Below are 20709 nucleotides of genomic sequence, written 5' to 3' on the forward strand. Positions count from 1 at the left end.
CTACCATAGAAAGACATAAGTTTATGACTTAACAGGAAAAAGGCTGCTTATATTTGACTGCCTGCATCATAGCAACAATTTTTTGCTTAGTTAAATCTCCACTGCATCCGGTTGACGCCCAACAATGAGTGTCTGCCGGCTAAGGCCGTAAACAATAGTAGCATTGTGTACCCTCAGACGAAAAAATGCGTGCTGTTTATTCGTCAGTAACAACAACAAGTCTTTGAGCCAGGTATCCAGTTCTGGTGAATAACCTCCCTTACGGTACGACAGCGATTTAAAAAGAATAAGACCAAAATGCCCTACCTTCGTTTAATTATATTATTATGAATTGTTGCATTCGACGTTTGAAAAGTGACCATGCGATTCGTATTTCATGAGAACCAGTCGGGCTGTCATTGACCCTACATAATTAAAGGAAGAATTTTGAATCGCAATAAATATTGTTCCCAAGATGAGTTTAATAAACCCCATAACGAATCGATCATTAAAAAAATATTTAGGATGTTAACGTTTCAATATTGTGGAGGAGGCGATGTATTATGTACTGCTGTACGTACATGCTCGTTGCACATAGTCCGTGTGTCCGTTTCTACGTCGAACTTTCTAGAAGACTGTTAATAAAGAGGTCGAGACGAGTCAACGAGGCCTATTGCTTAGTTTTGGTCCTTGCCTTCAGTTTGAACCCACATAATTAATTACATTTATCAGCAGTCAGTACCAATAATACTAAATCACAACGCAAGCCTGTTTATCATCTAAATAGTATAGAACGAGAATAGCCACGCTGTTCTATGATTGTAAATAGACAAAGATAGATTTCTAGCTTGGATTTTTTAGTCGGCTTTGTTAATCGTTTGATATTTCCATTCGTTTAATTTTAACTGTTCAAATGACATTTCAGCAGTAATCTACTGGTTTACGAATGTCACATTGTCGACTCGAATGAAATAGGTCAACTACACTTTAATGTCTTGTAGAATTTGTTATTCTCTTTTCTTATCATTGTGGGCACATTGCATGAAGAATGCAAGCAATTACAATGCGTAATTGAAATTGCGTTTATCTGAAAATCTTCGTGCAGTAAATCCAATTCGAAATATTTAACTGTCACGGTTAATGAAAAAGCGTATTCAACGGATGACAGAGTATCGTGTTACCATGCCTGGAGATGATTCATGCGGAACATTCTCGACGCGATCATGCGGGTTGTATGCGCGGGAGCGGATTTATTAGCCTTATCGTTTAGCGAGGACCTGCGTGCGTTCGCGAAACGCTGGCGTGACGGATTTTGTCGGCCGATGTGGGCGGTGGTGACGTGGCTATTGTTTTTTTTAACATGACGGTTTGGTTTACTTCAGTTATATGAGCAGTTTCACAGCAACTTTTTAATGTTTAGAGATTCTTGCTTCAAAATTCCTATATTTTTGTAAAAGAATGCTAACTCATACTTAGATGTGCAAGGTTAATTATAAAAGGCATTTATCATGGGATGAAAAGATTCATTTTTTACAAATCAAACCTCGTGTCTAGACTGACTGAAATATTAATATTGAGAATGCAAGTCTTAATGTGGAATTGTTTCTGTCAATGCCACGAAAATCTGTTTTTGCAACACTATTATTTTTTTAAACTGGGGTTTTCTTCTACAGGCGAGTATTTGGCTACAGTACGCTGCTCGCAAGTTTGCTCACACTCTTCACGCCGACTGCTGCCAGCTTGGGTTTTGGATGGGCAGTAGCTGTGAGGGTAGTCCTTGGCTTTTTGCTAGGAGCAACGTGGCCCGCCATACTCCCAATGGCCTCCAAATGGATCCCCCCCATGGATAGATCTAAATTCATGTCCAACATGATGGGTAAGTTTTTTAATAATGATAAATTACTTTTCATACCAATTTACTGAATATTAACTTGGTATTCGGATGAACCCCTTTAATTGAAACGAATTGAAAGCCCATTGAATCATAAACAAGTTTATAGACAATAGAGATGACGTGACGTCGTTCTTGGTTTGCAAATTGCCAATTACACAGTCGCAATAAGTTTTAATAATGCGGTTGCCTTGACTCTAGATTATTGTGAACATTTTGGCTCACTATCAGTTCTCGATCGACGTCAAGAGGGCTTGTTCACAAACAGTTCAATTGTTATCGCTTGCTGCGTATACGTTTCGCAGTTCGCAATGCATGAAAGCGATATTATCGCAGCGCGGAGGCGCGCGCAGGCGTGGTCGCTGACGTCACGGCAATGGCGGGCGCCCATTGGCCGGTACATATAACTTGACCGCGCGTTTTAACCTTGCGCAACGGTTGCTATGCACTGCGGTTAACCAGTTCCGAGAAATGAGGTGTAGTGTTATTTTTGTGTGGGGCGGGTAGTCACGTGATTATTATCATGGCAAGTCTGAACCAGTCGGTACACGCAAGGTTAAGATTACAGGGGATTTAATTACTCGGCAATCATTTTTGCATATTTTATCGTCCAATATATTATAATTATTGATCAGCGTTTGGTATTCGCAAAAATACGTATTGATTTCCTCATTTTATTAATACATGTGTATGTATCTTTATTCTTTATCACATATTTAATCGAGAATCCAAGGTGAATTATAACACAAGTAGATATTTATGTTATTTCCTAGATCACAAATTATGTCAGTGATTGATAGTACTTCTTACGTTCAGAATCAGAAGGCATCTATGTTCCCTTGGAATTCTCGTTACGTCGTTAACAATCTAGATTGTAACATAATTGTTGTTATTGAGTTCGATAACTATAAATAACAGATTCATTGAACTGGTTATCATAAAATAAATCATTTTGCGTAATTTAATCAGGTTGCGAGTATCGAAAGCGAACCATGCGCTTTGAAACACAGGCTTCCTTGTCTAAATTATCAGTGTTATTTTATCTGAGGATTGGCGTAATTGAAAATAATATATCAGAGTTTGTGCAACCAGGCGTAGGAAAGATACGGGTTAAAGGCCAACTTCGTAAAGCACAACGCTCTGTTCATTTATTGCATTATTTCTTTATGCATTCTTGTTTTATGCGCCTGTCATTTATTACATAGTTGTCTCGCCCGTTTTATCATTGACATCGTTCCATTAAAGATGTTATGAACTTATGACACAGTTATAATAAGAGACAAAACAATTTTAACCAGATGATAATCATCCACTCATATTAATTTTATAATTCATTTTCCTGAACAATAAAAGTTCTAAACTAATACATTAAAAAATTCAGAAAAATGCAAATTGACCATTCGCGCTTAACTTACATCCTGTACATATTATTCTTAATCCAATATTAAGATTATAATATAATATTGGTCGGCCGTTTGGTGTAGTGGTTCAGAACGGACTACTATGCTGAGAGGTCCCGGGTTCGATTCCCGGCCGGGCAGAAATTGAAATGATGAATTTTAATTTCTGTGACGGGTCTGGGTGTTACTATGTATAATATGTATGTATTTAAAAAAAAAAAAAGTATATAAGTAGTATATCCGTTAAGCTAGCACCCATAACACAAGCATATTAATTGCTTACTTTGGGGCTAGATGGCGCTGTGTGAGATTGTCCAAAGATATTTAAATATTAGTGTTGTATTCTGTCATTTTATATATTATTCTTATAATTTAATACAATTAGAGTAAATATCAGGTTTTGGATTTAAGTACATAGTGTATTTCCTGGAATGCTCTCTGGAAATTGTAACCATTGTCACCCTACTGGTCGCGTTACCAACTAATTAACGATGAATGAAATGTAATCGGCTCGCGCGCATGTAAATAAGAGTTCGAAAGTTCATCGCTTACAATCACCATGATTTTTATAGCCCGGTAATAAGATCTGTTTTAGAATACCTAACCCGTTTCAGCGCAGACGCTGATGTTAACGCACTTTCACTATAGTTATTCCAGGCGGCCACCACAATTTATGCAATGTGAATTGCATAATTTGTAAGAAATACTTTAGCTACTTACGGCATAGTTTTCTTTTTGGTTTTTATAGGAGTTTGTAAATTATCTTTTAGATTGTACATAGGCTCATAGGTAATTAATTAGGTATTCTTATGACGGTTCATAAATAAAACCAATGTTTTAGTAAAACTAAAACCGACATCATTTACATTGAAATCATTAAATACTGAAGTCTTAAGCAGATAAAAAACTTATTTTAGAGACAAATGAAATGTTAATTTGCCATGTTATTTTTTGTTAGAAATACTTACTTGAATTGCGTCACCATGAAATTGCAAAATTCACTGATTATCATCCACTCATTACCGCACTCACGCACGTGTGTATTTAATAGGAAAAATACATCCTTTCATTGAGGTACGTTTTAATGGCGACCTCTGGCCGGTACGTATGCAAATAATGCAGTTTGAAGTTCCTGCAATGTGCTGCAATCCTGTCACGACATCGCACGCCCTTCGTCACGTCCTTAGCCAATTGGGTCTAGGTATTTTCGAGGAAAACCATAATGTCCATAATGCACTTTTTATGTCTTTTTAATTCCTTGTTATTGGTAACTGTAGTTATATTCAATCAGCCCGTATAGGTATTTTAATGTACATAATTACGTTTACATTGTAGTATGCTAAAGTCACTGGTCTTTTATATTTTCCGCGTTTATTATGCATTGAAATGGAAATGATATAAACCAGTGTTTTTCAACCTTTTTCATGACGCGACCCCCCTAGCATGAAAAAAATTTTTGCGACCCCCCGACCCCGTTCGCTTTTTCTCATGCCTTTTACGAAGATGTTGTAGGGACCGAATTATTCAATCTATACAACATGCTGAGGTTTTTTTTACTGAGGTAGTTTTTACGACCTCTCGCGACCCTCCTATAGAGGCTTCGCGACCCCCCAGGGGGTCGCGACCCACAGGTTGAAAAACACTGATATAAACTATAACGGACAGAGTTAAGTCATTATCATTTCTATGTGAAATAGCCACAACTGTTTTTTCAATGTTGACGATATTAATAGCATAGTTCTCAGAGTAAACCTTGAACTATTTAAAAGTCTTACAAGTAACGTATTTGTGATTTGTGACACAATGTAATGACGTACTTTGTTAGCTAAGTCTGTCTAATAAGTCCCAAAATTACACGGTAAATATTATGTGAGATCTCATTCTGCTTAGTTGACGTAGGTGATAATTTTTTTACTTTTTATAGACTTTTCAATTGATTTTTTTGTTGTATGTATGCTATTATAACTTACTACAACAGTTAGGTGTGTTATTTTCTATTTACCTACCTACCTAGTTTACATTTTTGTGTTTGGGGAGTTTTAATTTAGAAAGTTACTATAGGGTAGGTAGGTACTTACTATGCCAAGAATACGCTGATGAGCTTATTGATCTCTATATAATGATGCATTTATAAAGAATATTTAAAAAGTAGGAATTTTAGGAACGAACGGAACATTACTGTGCTAAATTGATTTTATTACGGATTCAAGTATTTGTGTCAACATTAGCGGAGTGGCGGACGATTTTGCGTCACGAATGCGTTGACCTAAAACGCGCTAGGAACTTTCCTACGAGTGAGGACGGACGGTTTATTACTTTGTTAGAATTTGTTATGATTTCGTCTTCTGCAAATAGGTCTAGTAAAGGAAATCTTTAGCGTTTGTAAGTTTCCATAAAGGTTTACAATTTACCAACAATAGTTATTTGTATCTATTATTAGTGCACAGCAAGCCGAGTTTGACTCGTAATTAATAAAGTTTTTGTTTGTACTTATTGTCATTAACATTGTCAATCTCAGTACAAAACCTCCTACCTACTTTGTAATATTAAATTAATCATCATTCACTTGTTTCATTTCGCGATGACGTCATATCTGTTTGTGGGTCATTGAATGGTGTGTGGGCATGTGTAATACCTACCTACCGACCTCATTATGTACAGATTAACCATAGGGCATGCAAATTATTGCCTTGCATTGAGTATAGACTGGCTGACAGCGACCATTTACTGCGTTGTCATCATCAATGGAATGTAATAGATAAACGCATAGTTCTCAAGGACCTTTATTTCTCAGTCAGTAAGTGTACCTTATTTGATGGTCTTTTTCTATTAGTGCAAAATAAGAAGATTTATATACCTACTTTTCTGTTAACATTCCTATTGTTTTGTTGCAGTCACCTATGATGATGTAGGAATATGTTTGTTTGTTTACATTTTGCGACATTATTGTACCTACAATAAGTGCTAATTTCATTCTTCGTAGGTAGGTATGTTATAAGTACGTAGACCTTTTAGATATTTCTTACATGAGCATTGTAAAAAATAGCACAGAATTTTCTATCATCCGTTTTCCCAAACTCTTCAAGCTATGAACAAGCACCTTCTGGGCAACCTCGCTCCATCAACCTAATCACCTGCTGGGTGAGGTTGTATTGTAATCAAAGACTATAAGTACATAGGTACCTAAATTGAGTTTTTTTTATCAAGCTACTGCATGGATACTTTCTGGCACGAAACTTCCACCCATTGTTTTGGGCCAGTTAATTTTATCTTCAACTATCGGGGAGCTGATGCAAAATGCAGATTGTCTTAAGATCTGAACGAATCTCTGAATACCAATACCATGTTTGTGTGACGGCATCTGGGGGATTGGCAAGACACGTGAGCAGCGGGCGCGCGTTGCCAAGTTCACGACCATAGCCAGCGCACGCGATTATACTCGTAACTCGTGCCAACCGGCGTTGCAGTATTTTAGAATTAATTAATTGTGTATCCAATGCACTAAAGCACAACATAAGTAGATCTTTAGTTTCATTGCAAGATTGCAACTCCCTATAGTTACGTTGGCAGTTACAACAATTAGGTACCTATAGCTACTAAAGTGGGTAAATGCCGACAATGCAGAAATGTTCACATTACCCAAAAAATGTCGTTTTGTATTGATTGCCAGGAAAAGTAAGATTTTTAAAGACAGTAATATGTATTTAACCCTTAGTCCTCAGATCTCATTCGGCAAATATTGCTTATTTATTAGTAGATAGCTAAATCAAAATCTCATTGGCCATGCCAAATATTTTGTAGGTCCTTAGTCTGTGCTATGGTGTAGAGTTTGTGAAGTTAGGAAGTGAAGCATGAAATTTGATAACTTTTTCACAATGCGAGTCAAATGGTCAATGGTCAATGTCAATGGTCTTGGCAACATTTTACATGAAAAATTTTTGGTGGGATTGTTATAACACCTAAGTAAATAAATGAGCTTTACGTAGGTAACAGCCCTAGGTTTCTTAACTAAATTGTGGTAGGATAAATGAGTACCGCTGTTGTAGATGAATAAGGCCTTAAGCCAACATTCTTGAACATTTTCGCGTCGATTACCTAAGTGGTTTCCAGTCTAAATTGTTATAATTTCAAGTATTACGTGTTATAAATTATTTTTGTTGCAGCATCGTCCCTGGGAGCCGCTATTACTATGCCGATCTGCGGTTTTCTCATCGCACACTTTGGCTGGGAATCTGCCTTCTACTTCACTGGTAAGGATGTTATTGTTTTTACTTAAACTTCAACTCTGCTTTGAGACAATAATGTGAGATGAAGCTGCCCATGAAATGATGAAACTCAGTTTTGATTGAGCGCTTTATCGCACATCGAAGCTATTATTTAATATCAGCAGGATCAAAATAGTTATGATTATACAGACATGAATTTCATGTTGTTGCCTAGTTACAACCATAACAAAATTAATTTCTTTTTGGCAAAACAAAGTTATGACGTAGGGATTCAACTAATACGTAGCGTCGCGACCTTCAGGATTTTGTGAGAGAATTTGCGATGCTAATAGCATTCTTGATGTGATCTCACTCATTTTGGCTAGATTGATAAGGATCAGGTCTGAGGCACGCCAAGAGATCATTTCAGATACATTAGTGCGAGTGTACTGTGCACTTATTTATGAGACATCTTCTCTAATACAGTGTGAGTCACGTTAAAGTGTACATACGAAAATAGATGAAACTAGAGCTATTATTATCGACAAAAAAGAGGTCAAAAATTTTTTGAGATTTTTTTTAAAAAAATTATAGAATTTTTTTTCTTCCAATTACTTATTGTAAAGAAAACGTAATAACTTTTAAACTAAGCGGTATATCCTGATAAAATAAAAACAGTAATAATGCTAAATAACTGGCGATACTAAAAAAATACATAAGATACACAAAAAAGGCCAACAAATAATAAAAAATTATACTTTTTGAAAAAAATCTGCTTAAAAATTCGTGTTTTTTTGGTTATTTGATAAATTTCTCCAAAAAATGCCCCTATAACCGGGGGTTTTTATTACTTTGTATTTATTCTCTATCGTATTACCTTCGTAAAACCAAAAATCGCATGTCTTTATCCCTATCACAACGTTTGCAATGATCGTTTGAACTAAGCCTCTCCGGGCGCGCCATTCAACGCTTCGTTAACAACGAAACTGAAACTGGCTCTAGATTTGTAATTTTGATAAAGACAAGTTAGATTTCAAATAAAAACAAAAGATTTCGAAGTAAAATAAGCATTTTAGTTACAATTAAAATTGTCTCTACCTGTAGCGGAGAATAATGTTGTGGCAGGCCTTTGTTCAAACGATCATAGCAAATGTTGTGATAAGGATAGAGACATGCGATTTTTGGTTTAACAAAGATAATACGATAGAGAATAATACAAAGTAATAAAAACCACTTGTTATAGGGGCATTTTTTTGAGAAATTTATCAAATAACCAAAAAAATACGAATTTTTAAGCAGATGTTTTTCAAAAAGTATCATTTTTTATTATTTGTTGGCATTTTCTGGGTATTTTATGTATTTTTTCGGTATCGTCTGTTATTTAGCATTATTACTGTTTTTATTTTATCAGGATATACCGCTTAGTTTAAAAGTTATTACGTTTTGTTTACAATAAGTAATTGGAAGAAAAAAAATTCTATAAAAAATTAAAAAAAAATCTCAAAAATTTTTTGACCTCTTTTTTGTCGATAAATATAGGTCTAGTTTCATCTATTTTCATATGTACACTTTAACGTGACTCACACTGTATAAATATTGACCATCATGTCAGTAGCTGATGGACTTAAGACCTCTTGAAACACAACCGTGAGACCGATTCTCCACAAATTGTTCTCCATCTTCTGATAGAAATATCCTTGTGTTGTTGTTCTTCACTGCGCGTTTACTTCCACGATTGGCAATCTTGGCATGACATTGTGTTGTATATCTTAATTTGTAGGCCATGCCTGCAGGGTTCCTAACAATCACGTTATTAGCTACTACCACAATATTATCCTGAATCCTCGATTATGCTGTCAATCTCATGTCGACCTTTGGATCTTGGACAAGACATGATAATGCCTTTCCGGTATTCCGCTGTCAAATTTTCATGTTTCCTGTCAACGTTTGCAAATTATTATATGCCTAATTATTACCTACTTAGTGTGGATATAGACCTAAGTAAAATAATGATTTATTCGAGAATGTTTCACATGTCATTTATTGGTATGCCTGTCTGTTTTAATTTAATGATGATAATATTAATATTTGAGGGGTTTGTACAAAAACGCCACAATGTCGGTCCGCCTCCAGGATCGGGACTCGAAACCTATCCAGTTGCAGCGAGGGGTAAGACAGGGAGACGTCATATCTCCAAAACTGTTTACCACCGCCCTGGAAGATGTCTTCAAGCTTCTGGACTGGAACGGATTTGGCATAAATATCAACGGCGAGTACACCACCCACCTTCGATTCGCGGACGATATCGTAGTCATGGCTGAGACCTTGAAGGATCTAGGCACAATGCTCGATGGCCTCAGTAGAGCCTCTCAACAAGTGGGCCTCAGAATGAACATGGACAAGACAAAAATCATGTCTAATGTCCGTGTTGCACCCACTCCTCTGAAGGTTGGAGACTCTACACTCGAAGTTGTTGACAATTATGTATACCTGGGACAAACAGTCCAGTTAGGTAGATCCAACTTCGAGAAAGAGGTCAATCGTCGAATCCAACTCGGATGGGCAGCGTTCGGGAAGCTTCGCCATATACTCACGTCCGAAATACCGCAGTGTCTCAAGTCGAAAGTATTCGACCAATGTGTGTTGCCAGTGATGGTATACGGAGCTGAGACGTGGTCGCTTACTATGGGCCTCATAAGAAGGCTCAAGGTCACCCAAAGGGCGATGGAGCGGGCTATGCTCGGAGTTTCCCTGCGTGATCGAATCAGAAATGAGGAGATCCGCAGGAGAACCAAAGTAACCGATATAGCTCGCAGAATTGCTAAAATCAAGTGGCAGTGGGCGGGGCACATAGCTCGTAGAGACGATGGCCGTTGGGGCAGGAAAGTTCTCGAGTGGCGACCACGGGCTGGAAGACGTAGCGTGGGCAGGCCTCCTACTAGGTGGACCGACGATCTGGTGAAGGTCGCGGGAAGAGCCTGGATGCGGGCAGCGCAGGACCGTTCATTGTGGAAAACCTTGGGGGAGGCCTTTGTCCAGCAGTGGAAGTCATTTGGCTGAAAACGAATATTAAAAGAAGTTCGATTTTACCCATTCTGTGCCATAGTACCCACTTTTACAGGGATCCATTCCATACTGTTCGAAACTTAAAAGGTAATTAGATTAGCAAAAATCGAGGAGTGGAAGACGCTGATCTAGAGACTGCCTTTGAAGTATTCTTAAATGGTTTTCTCTGAAGATAATATTGAATAATCTCCCACAGGAATAATCGGCTTGATGTGGTCTGTGGCCTGGTTCGCGGTGGTCTACGACACTCCCGCGCAGCACCCTCGCATCTCGGAGGCTGAGAGGAACTTCCTCATGAAGGCGCTGCCACAGGACAACAACACTAAAGGGGTGAGTCATAAGAGTCAGTTAGTACGTCCATGTAGGTCATGGACCTTTGGCACCTTTGTATAGGACCGGGGGAATGGGTTTTTATTCAAAAATGATGACCGTCTTTACAGTCGGTAACAGCACATAAGACTGCGCCGTGGACGGTGCTACGCTTATATTTGGCACGACACTTTTAACGTTCTGTAATTTGCTGTTTTTAGTGTGCCAAGTAAATGTATTTTCTTTCTTTCTTTCTAAAATTTTGTAGAAAAATAGCATACGCAAGTGTTTACTTATGTACTGTCGTCTGTACTAAGCAATTAGCAACACGGTATTCTTCTCACGAAAACGTCAGATAGGGGAAACGTTAACAATAAGCATTTTCTTTGTTATATCAAATAACCGAAATTGCACAGCTGTTCAATCAAATTTGAGTGAGAAAGTCGTGAAAATCACCATATTTTATGAAATAATACACTTATCAATATTATCAATAAAAAATAATAACGATATTTATATGAGTATCTAATTAACTTTGGAGTTGTAAAAAATATATTCTCCTACCGATTTTGTATCGCAAATAGAAATTATGACGCCAATTTTTCGCCAAAATCTGTACACATCCAAGGCTGTATTGTTCCCAGGTGTTTTTCTTCTCGTTCTAATGATGTTAATGTTAAAAATCGTAACCATACTTACTTAACCGATGGACTATAAAATGTATTTAGAAGTAATTATCTAAGTACTTTAGTAACAAGCATGTAGGTTAAGTAGGTACGTACATCCTGTTGCTTGAATAGTTGAATTTGATTTTGTAAAAGGGCATCGACTCATTCTGAGTTACTTAAGTTGTGTTTTATTCAATACTAATTGGTAATTTATGTCCAAAGTTGTCTGTGCTACCACAGACAACTTTAAAATTAAAATAAACAACACATAAAAGCAATAATCAAAATATTTTTATTCGGAAAATGATTTGCATGTTTCGCTAGCGACTGCACCACACGCATAAACATCTTATCACCTTGAAGACGCTGCCAAAAGCTTCGAATTCAAAAAGAAATCGCGTTCTTGATGGGTTGCGAAATGAGGTCGCAGGCGCATCTTGCGTTTTGCAAAACAAATTGAAGGTTGTTTATAGAAATTTTGAGTAATTGAGAAGGTAGTTTTGAAGTTTATCCCACTGCAACTCCTGTAAAGGTACCGACGACCTGATAGGTAGCAGGAAGGCGCTGGATGCAGGTCGCTACCAACTGTGCGAATGTGGAAGTCATTGGGGGAGGCCCATGTTCACCAGTGGACGTCCTGTAGCTGAAATGATGATGATGATGAACTCTGTAAATCTATGGAATACAGCCAGTAACATAACATGGGTGAAGGTTGGACTATGATGGTTAAGCTCTATTAGGATTTAAATTCACTATGTACAACGATAGCACTTTAGGCCATATTTTTTTATTGCAAAGTAAGGGTTAATTATTAGTAACGGTGCTACATTGTAGGATGACGATATTTTTCCTAGTCCAATACGCTACGGGACAGTCCACAATGGCATTTAGTACCTTATCAATGAAATATTAATTTAATTTGCATAAATAAAGACATTATTGCCGTTGGTCAGGAATACTTTATGGTTATGGCTGGATTCACCTTGCAAGGAGGAAATGAATTTTATCACTTCTGTTGCTGTAACTACTAGATAAATAAATATATACGTTTATAAACAACATGTAAAACTGGTACAATTTGCGTTAATACATAATTAAGTAGTCTATTGCAATAGTTACATTGATTTCATAATTTGTCCTTTTTAACTTTTAGTTAGAAAAAAATATTCATGTCATGTTCATTTGTGCTCATTGAGATTAAAAGCAATTAAGTTTTTTTTAATTCTCTTAACACTTTGTATGAAATATCGTTGTCATTCTAATAATTTAGTAATCCGTTGGCTCGAATTATTGGAACAGAATTCGTCACGTGTCTATCCAATGCGAGTGATTGCTAGATCCACATGATTCTTGCAATTACTATTGTGGATTCGTGAATTCATATAAGAAGAAAATTATAGCAATTATTTAGTAAATTATGTTCTAAGTAATATTATTGTTATAGACCTGTCGAGACTGTATAGGGAAATTCTAATTTTCAGTTGCAGTTTTAAATATTTTAGTATGCCGACTGTACCTAATAAAAATACAAGCGCTTGACATGAAATTTATATTGATTTCATTTAAAAAAATCCCCTTCTCCATCTGTCGCATAGCACTTAGTTCGTGTTGTTACGAATGGTTGTTTAACCATAGTTGTGATGATGTCAAAAAAAAGTCAAAAGTCGAAATTTCTTTATTTGTTTAGACTAATAAATAGTTCTTACTAATCGTCATTTTGCTCTTAAGGAGCCTCTACATGTCTCATAATCTTTTTACCCTACCAGCGCTTCGAGACCAACATTTGGCAAGTGCTGAGAAGAAGCGCCGCAACAAACTCAGTCACCACTGTCTGCCGGTTAATATAAATAAATAGAAATAGTAGTAGTAGGTACATTCGATTCATGATGAGTTCTCAATGATAATTTATTATAATTATTATTGTTCACCAGCACATGCCAGTCCCCTGGAAGAGTCTGATACTGTCAGCGCCGGTGTGGGCCATCATAATCACTCACGGCGCCTCGGTGTTCGGATACTTCACCGTGGTCAACCAGCTGCCTACCTACATCGAGAGCATCCTGCATTTCAACATAAAGCACGTGAGTAATTTTTTTTAGTTTTTAAATAGAGAATTTTTAGGGGTTAATGTTATCACGTTATACGAGGAGCTTGTATTAGTATTATGTATTTTATTTTTACAAGAGATTTTGGGTTATTTACCGTCACCATTTCCTATGGTATCGTTGAGCATAGATTTTCATTTTCTATTTTAAGCAAAAGAAGACAACTTGTATACCAAATGATTTTCAAGATTGTATTTTAAATTAAACTTAATAATAAAAAAAACAATTGATGTGGGTTTTTAGCCTGAAGAGATAATCATAATTTCCAAAAATAGACATCGTAAATATTTTTGTTGTATGGTTACTAAAGTGACACATTTCCTGTACAAGATTATTTAAATTCGACACAGTGAATTCATAAAACAGGTTGTGAAGTGTGTAAGCGATATAAAAATAGTTTTAAAGTTTGCATTTGCTTAGAAAAAAATAACGGCCGTTCCACTCATGCTTTAAAAATAATCCACATTAATATTCAAATCTATTTTCGGCCCAATTTGTTGATCTCATTCAATCACATGGACAGTTTGTCAGATTTTTTGCCAGCATGTTGATAAGTGCTCTAAAAATGGAGGGAAAGTGTCGTACCGCTACTCTCGATTCAACTTGTCAATATCGGTAGTAAACTGTGATACATTATCGTAGTAACTTTATCGAATTCATTCATAGACCGGCTCCGGAAGAGATAAAAAATTATAACACTTGCGCTCTGACACAATTCGCGTCAGCGTTTATTGCAACCCTAATTGCAACGCAATAAGGCTCATGTCGTCGCGCGAATTTAGACGGCTTGCACGAGAGTAGGGTGACCAAATGACTATTTAGAAAGTTAGGCTCAGATGCACTGTTATTTAGCTATGCCTAATTATTATTGTTTCTTAATGCTTGTTAGTATTTTTATTACATTTCAATTAGGTTTCTGTCGATAAAAAAGCAAGTTGTTCTTTTGACTAATGTGGTCAATCCGGTTATTAATAATTCAAGGCATATGGGTAGGTTATTCACCGCTGACAAGACTCTTATAATAATAATCAATTAATCACGGGCCGTGGTCGTGGTAGAACCTAACAGGTGACTTCACAACGTATACCACGGCGCGTCGCCGTCTCGTACCTTTCACGCTTCGGTATCGTTGCGTGGCGTCGCCACTGGCTTGACTTGACTTCCGTTGCGAATGATGCTATTATGTTGAAAGCTTTCGAAGTTTCTTATAGGTCAATTTATATTCTTCGACGTACAAGACTCATAGTAGGTTTTGGCACGTAGAAGTGTTAGTAATTTTTACAGATATTCAAAATGGATAGCAACGGATATACGAACTAGATAATTGCGGGTAGTAGAGAAACATGATAATAAATTAGAACTATTTTATTCTTAAAAATTGTACATTATATCGAGGTACTAGGATATTCTTTGAGGTAAGAAAATCCCTACCATAAATTATAGTAGTATTACTAAGGATACAAATTCTTCGATACGTATGTAAGTTAATTATCAGATTAATAATTGAAATTCAATGATATAATGAACCAGGGTCTGATAAAACTAACAGTTTTTGCAGTGTGAAGAAAAAACATTCCAGTACTAATAAAAAGTTTAAGTGAATGTCAATTTTAATTTGACATTGTTCTTACTTCATTACGTGTGAATAGTTTTCCTTATTTATTTTTCAAACTCGACAATAATAGCAATACGTCTGTTCACTTTACAACGTTACCAATTAGTTAGGTTCCTTCGACAGCTACGTAGATGCTAATACGTGATCTTTATTGCTACACGTGTATCCGCGCATGCGCGTCCTGTCCGTAAAATAATACTTGGAAGGGTATTGTTTATCGATAGCATTGATTAATGTTAAACACAATACATGTACTATGATCTTAGTTCTTTGAACTTCTATAATGTAGATTTATAATTTTATTATATTCATAACATAGTCACAGTCTAGTACCTACCTATATACAATTTTGAACTCATCTAACCCATGATGCTCATAAAAATAGAATAATCTAAAATTAAAACATACGTAGCACCTAAATGAATCCAAGAGAATAAATTAAAGTGCCCGGTGTCTAATACCAGTATTCGCCTTCGACACACTGGATATATCCAGATATGTCTGGTTTGCTTTGTCCTTGTCTGTAATACATTAGAATATATTTGAATTTCTATTAGAGTGACCAACTTGATCTAATAGATATAGATCTCACTGATACAATAAATTCATTATTTTGAAGTTAATATTCGTTATAATTAAAATGTTCTCCATAGAGTGATGTTAAGATAGCTTAATCTTATAATAACCCTTACTTACCTACCTGTTTTTTTATTTGCAATCTGTGGGTACTTTATTCGTGATCTAGTAAATGTTTTTTATTTTTATTCAAAATCAAATATCTTCTTTATTTTAAAACAACTTATTAATTAGTTCTTACAAATCGTCCAAAGCTTATAAAGAGGCTTTATGTAAAATGTCTCATTATTTCACTCAACAGGTTTTCCTGATTATTGTAATAAAGCATTTAATTGAAAGTGGATTTTAAACTAAGTTGCTTTGAAAAACCTATTTCGTCCAAAAACCATTTTATCTTTTGAGCTGTAGCACGATATTAACAAATTCAAACAATTTATGTTGATTTTTGTGGCGATAAAATTCGAAAGTTAACTTTGTGAAACGTTATTACTTAATCTTGGACATGTAAAAGAGATTTGCATCTCTATCTTGGTGTGTTAGGTCTCATTTCGCTTTGTCCCTGAAAGGATAAACAAGCATAACGCAAGTCTCTTACCCTATTGCATCAGCCACTACTGGACTGCCTCAGGTTTTATAGCAGGTGAGCAGGTTGCCACACCTCGGTTGATATTCTGCATGCCAGTATTTTTTTGCATAATAAGTACAAAATATTGTTTTAATTATTGTGATATAAATTTTATTTAAAAAAGGCTGCAGTATTTCATTCCAAAGAAATTGTTATTCGAATTGTTAGCCTTTGTGTAGTTGATGTACCTACCATTTAATTTTGTCCAAATAAAAGTCAAAAATAAATAAAATTAATGTGAGTTACCACTTCTAGATGCTTACTTTTGTAAAAATAAAAATAATATTTCTTAATCCTATATTTTCTAATACAATATCCTTTTCAATCGTCCATAGAATAATGGTAGAATATCAAATCATACTAATGTAATTATAATTATTGCTAAGAACATGAATCTACGAGGCGTACAATGTTGCGTGCGCGCTGTGCAGGCTTAGCTAAACTTTCGCTTGGCAACCCATTTTTGTTGCATTGCGATGTTCGTGATTATAAGCAGCTTGTCAAAATAGGTATCTCAAATAAAATCAATGCTATTAAGATAATCATCTCAGTGTTCGTTAATGCATAAAATTTATTAATTAAAAATAAAATGTTACATTATGTTTTTTGCAGAGATGATAAATCTGTGAAACTCTCTAATTCTGAACTTTTTCGGTTAGAAACTACTAGTACCACAAAAACTGAACCAGAAAAAGTATGAAGCGCAAAATACCAATCTCAATAAATAAATTGTGTACCTACCTACTTAACACAAGAATACCTAATCTCTATACGATTAGCGTAAATTCTTTTATATCGTTTTATATCGTTTAGGCCCCTTTATCGAAAATAAGAAAAAATATTGCAAGGTTGCGGTATTCCAATCCTCAACTTTGTGAGCGTTTTATGATTTATAGCGATATACTCGTACTTGTAAGCTCCTATCGGTTCCCCCTGGTATCCTAAATATTGTTATGGTGACATGTAGTTATATTGATAAGTCAAACCGTAGATAAATTAAGCTAGTTTACGCAAAGACACAACAATAATGCTTAAAAATATGTTTTTTTCTTTCGGCACCATTGTGAGTATTGTGATTCACAATAAATAATTTTGAATTTGAAGTTGCAAGTAGGTATAACGCAAAAAGTATAAATAACATTGATAACAACTGTTATGAGAAATGACCAAGGCCACGCTCACTCAGCGGCGCAGAGAAGCTGGTTGAAACAGGTCTTGGTGAGCACTTTTTAGTTCACTTTAGGCAAGGAAATCCTCAATGTACCTACATAAACAGAGGAAATGGCTATAACAATAGTTGTGGTAATCCAAATAATGTAGTCCATATCTATCCATCCCTCTCACACTAACACAAAGGATGATATCACTATGAACGAAAGCGACTGTCAAATTCGTAAATACAGAAAACGAACGGGAAATATTTATAAATAATGCAATAAGCATTTGCGCTGTAATTAGAAAAAAATATCAGATAAATAATTTAAAAAAATTAAAAACGACCGGTCTTCTTAAAATAAAAATGTTTGGTCGCTCTAGCGTCTTCATAAACATGGTATAGCGGCCACGTTTTTTGCAACAAGCTGAATCACAAGTTTACTGCTTATCGGCGCGGCGCCTGTGCCCGATACAAGGCTAAACAACTTTTCGAGTACAGTCACCGACAGCCGACAGTTGTGATATAAGAATGTTTAGGCAGAAATAAAATCCCTGAAAATAGAAATATTTAGTTACCCTAACTGGCTTCTAGAACCATAGCTTAGCAACGGGTTTTTTGCAACACTCAATCGCGAGTTTATGATCGCTCGCACATGCGTCCGACAAACGAGGCTGAACAAATATTAGTACAGTCGAAGTTTTATTTTATTTTACAGATTAATGTGCATATTTATTTACAATTTAAAGATTTTTATAATGAATTACTACGAGTGGCGACGATTTAATTAACATTTAAAAATCATAAATGGATAATAAAATAATTTATTTACTTACTTTAAATCTGAGGTCAGAATTGATTTAGTTGAAAAATTTAAACTGTATTTAATTTTATTGACTGGCATCTGAAATGCACTGAATAAAATTGTATTCATGTTCAATACTTTTTGTTAAACTCGAACCTTGCGAACCTCTTAAAAACATTAGACTTAAAAATACTTTGTCACCCTGTCAACCAGATTACTAATCGCTGTTTTTTTTGCAATACACGATCGCAAGCGCATACTTAGGTACACTTAAAACTAGGGCTCCCACTTCCCAAATTCATTAAAAAAAAAATATTTTTCTGTTTCTGTTTTTATGACTATGAAGCTATGATTGACAAATTGCACAAACTTTAAATTGTTTAAGGCTGAGTTGCACCATCTTACTTTAACTTTGACAAACGTCAAAAATCTGTCAAACTCCATACAAAAAACACCGGTTATCTTCAAAATTAGGTGGTGCAACTCAGCCTAAGTGTGCAAGCTACAAAAATATTTTTAAAAACCTAAAAAAGAAAAATTCTACAATGCCGTTTGATTTTTCCTAACCTTGATAAAATATTCTTTATTTCTCGTACAAAAATTTGGGAACCCTACTTTACAACCGACCGCGCCCATACATGAGGTCGAACAACCACAATCGGCACTTTGGCAGCACATCAACGACAAATGTCAGTGACCACTTCAGAAGCGATTCTTATCGGGCTAGTCACTTAAGCTGAGTTGCACCACCTAACTTAAGCAGTAACTATAACGATAACCAGTCAGTGTTTTTTGTATGGAGTTTGACAGATTTTTAACGTTTGTCAAAGTTAAAGTAAGATGCTTAGATTAATAAAACCTAGATGGATAGTCTTCATACAAACGCTTCGTCAAGAGTGAGGCAAAAATCTTATGTCATTAGTGTCAATTTTGTTGGGGAGTGTAGACAGTGAAGGCGATTTTCCCGAAAGTAGGGAAATTTTTAATACGTTTTTAATTATTTTATAACTAACAAAAACAAAACGCATCATGTACTTACTTATTTATTGAATTCAAAGTACCTACCTAATTACAATAAGATAAATCGACTGAATAGTCTCGATTTCATAAAAAAGGAAGTGTAATTGTACGGCGAACAATTGGGAAATAAATTTTCTTGTTACTGGTATCATTCCCGTATTTAATTTTTGAAAGCCAAATTCAAGCAAAATACGCGTCGAATCGTAGTACTTACTTATGAAATGTAACACTGGTCACTTTCTTTAGTTTTTCTGATGTATTTAGACATCCTTTCACAGCACAAACCGTGTTAATTAATTAAAAGTCGTCGGACGTGTTTACCAATTTTTCACTTTGACAGTTCATGTGACGTTTACGAGTAAGCCATTCTGGCTTACTAAAATCTGCCTCACCTTTCGTGCACTGACTATCTATCTAGGTTTTATTAATCTAAGGTAAGATGGTACAACCCAGCCTTAGTTTAGTATTCTGACCAAGCGTCTTGGTTTCTATTGTAATCGTTTTGTAAAGGAAGGTCATCGCTAGTACAGTATTTGAAATGCGCGATCTTGCATTTTTTTATCAATTTTAAAAACTAGGCACTTTTTATGGGTTAACCAAACAGCAAAAGTCTACTGATAAAAAAGATAATTCAAAAGCATATAAAAAACAAAAAGGAGAAAGAGCTATATTAGATTTGAAGTTCCTAATACCTTTAAGAATTAGTTTATGGAATGTGGAAAATAATTTGTGGAATGTTAGGTAGGTAGATTAAACTAATAAAATGTGTTCTGCTATAAATATAATTTTCCTTACAAGTTTCATGATAACAATCGATGTAGGTACCCGCCTAAGCTCATCCCCTATAAAAGTGTAATAAAACTTGACGCTCGTCCGTCCTAGTCGACCTTAATTACATATAATGCATTTTTCTGCCCATCCAGACGCAATAAAACGTGCGCGCCCGCCGCTTTATAGGCACAGACAACACACATGAGACTATACATTGTTATTGCAAAATAACTTCTATTACAACTACATAAGATACCAGTGTTTAGCTTAACGTGCTATCGCCTGAACGTATCTTTACGGCAGTGTTGCCAACTTAGCTACTTTATAGCTAGATTTAGCAACTTTTTGATGTCAGGCAGCTACAATTTTTTTTTACTTGTAGCTAAATTTTTTAGCTACTTTTTCTAGCAACTATTGATTATGATAAATTTTTAAAAAGTATTTGTAACTCGCTATAGCATGTCTTTCACTTCCGCATTCAAATGCTGAGGTAGAAAGATTGTTCTCCCAAATGAATTAAT

At 35.5% G+C, this 20709-nt stretch overlaps 1 protein-coding gene across 1 annotated transcript in view; it reads left to right on the forward strand.

Annotated features, from left to right (window-relative positions):
• LOC135078699 (sialin) overlaps positions 1-20709 on the forward strand; it is a 54841-nt gene that overhangs the window by 16045 nt on the left and 18087 nt on the right. Inside the window, exons 5-8 of the mRNA XM_063973245.1 lie at positions 1653-1855; positions 7434-7520; positions 10738-10871; positions 13450-13599. Coding sequence (XP_063829315.1) covers positions 1653-1855; positions 7434-7520; positions 10738-10871; positions 13450-13599 — 574 coding nt within the window. The remainder of the gene's footprint in view (positions 1-1652; positions 1856-7433; positions 7521-10737; positions 10872-13449; positions 13600-20709) is intronic.

Source organism: Ostrinia nubilalis, chromosome 15 (genome assembly GCF_963855985.1).
Source record: "Ostrinia nubilalis chromosome 15, ilOstNubi1.1, whole genome shotgun sequence".
NCBI lineage: Eukaryota > Metazoa > Arthropoda > Insecta > Lepidoptera > Crambidae > Ostrinia > Ostrinia nubilalis.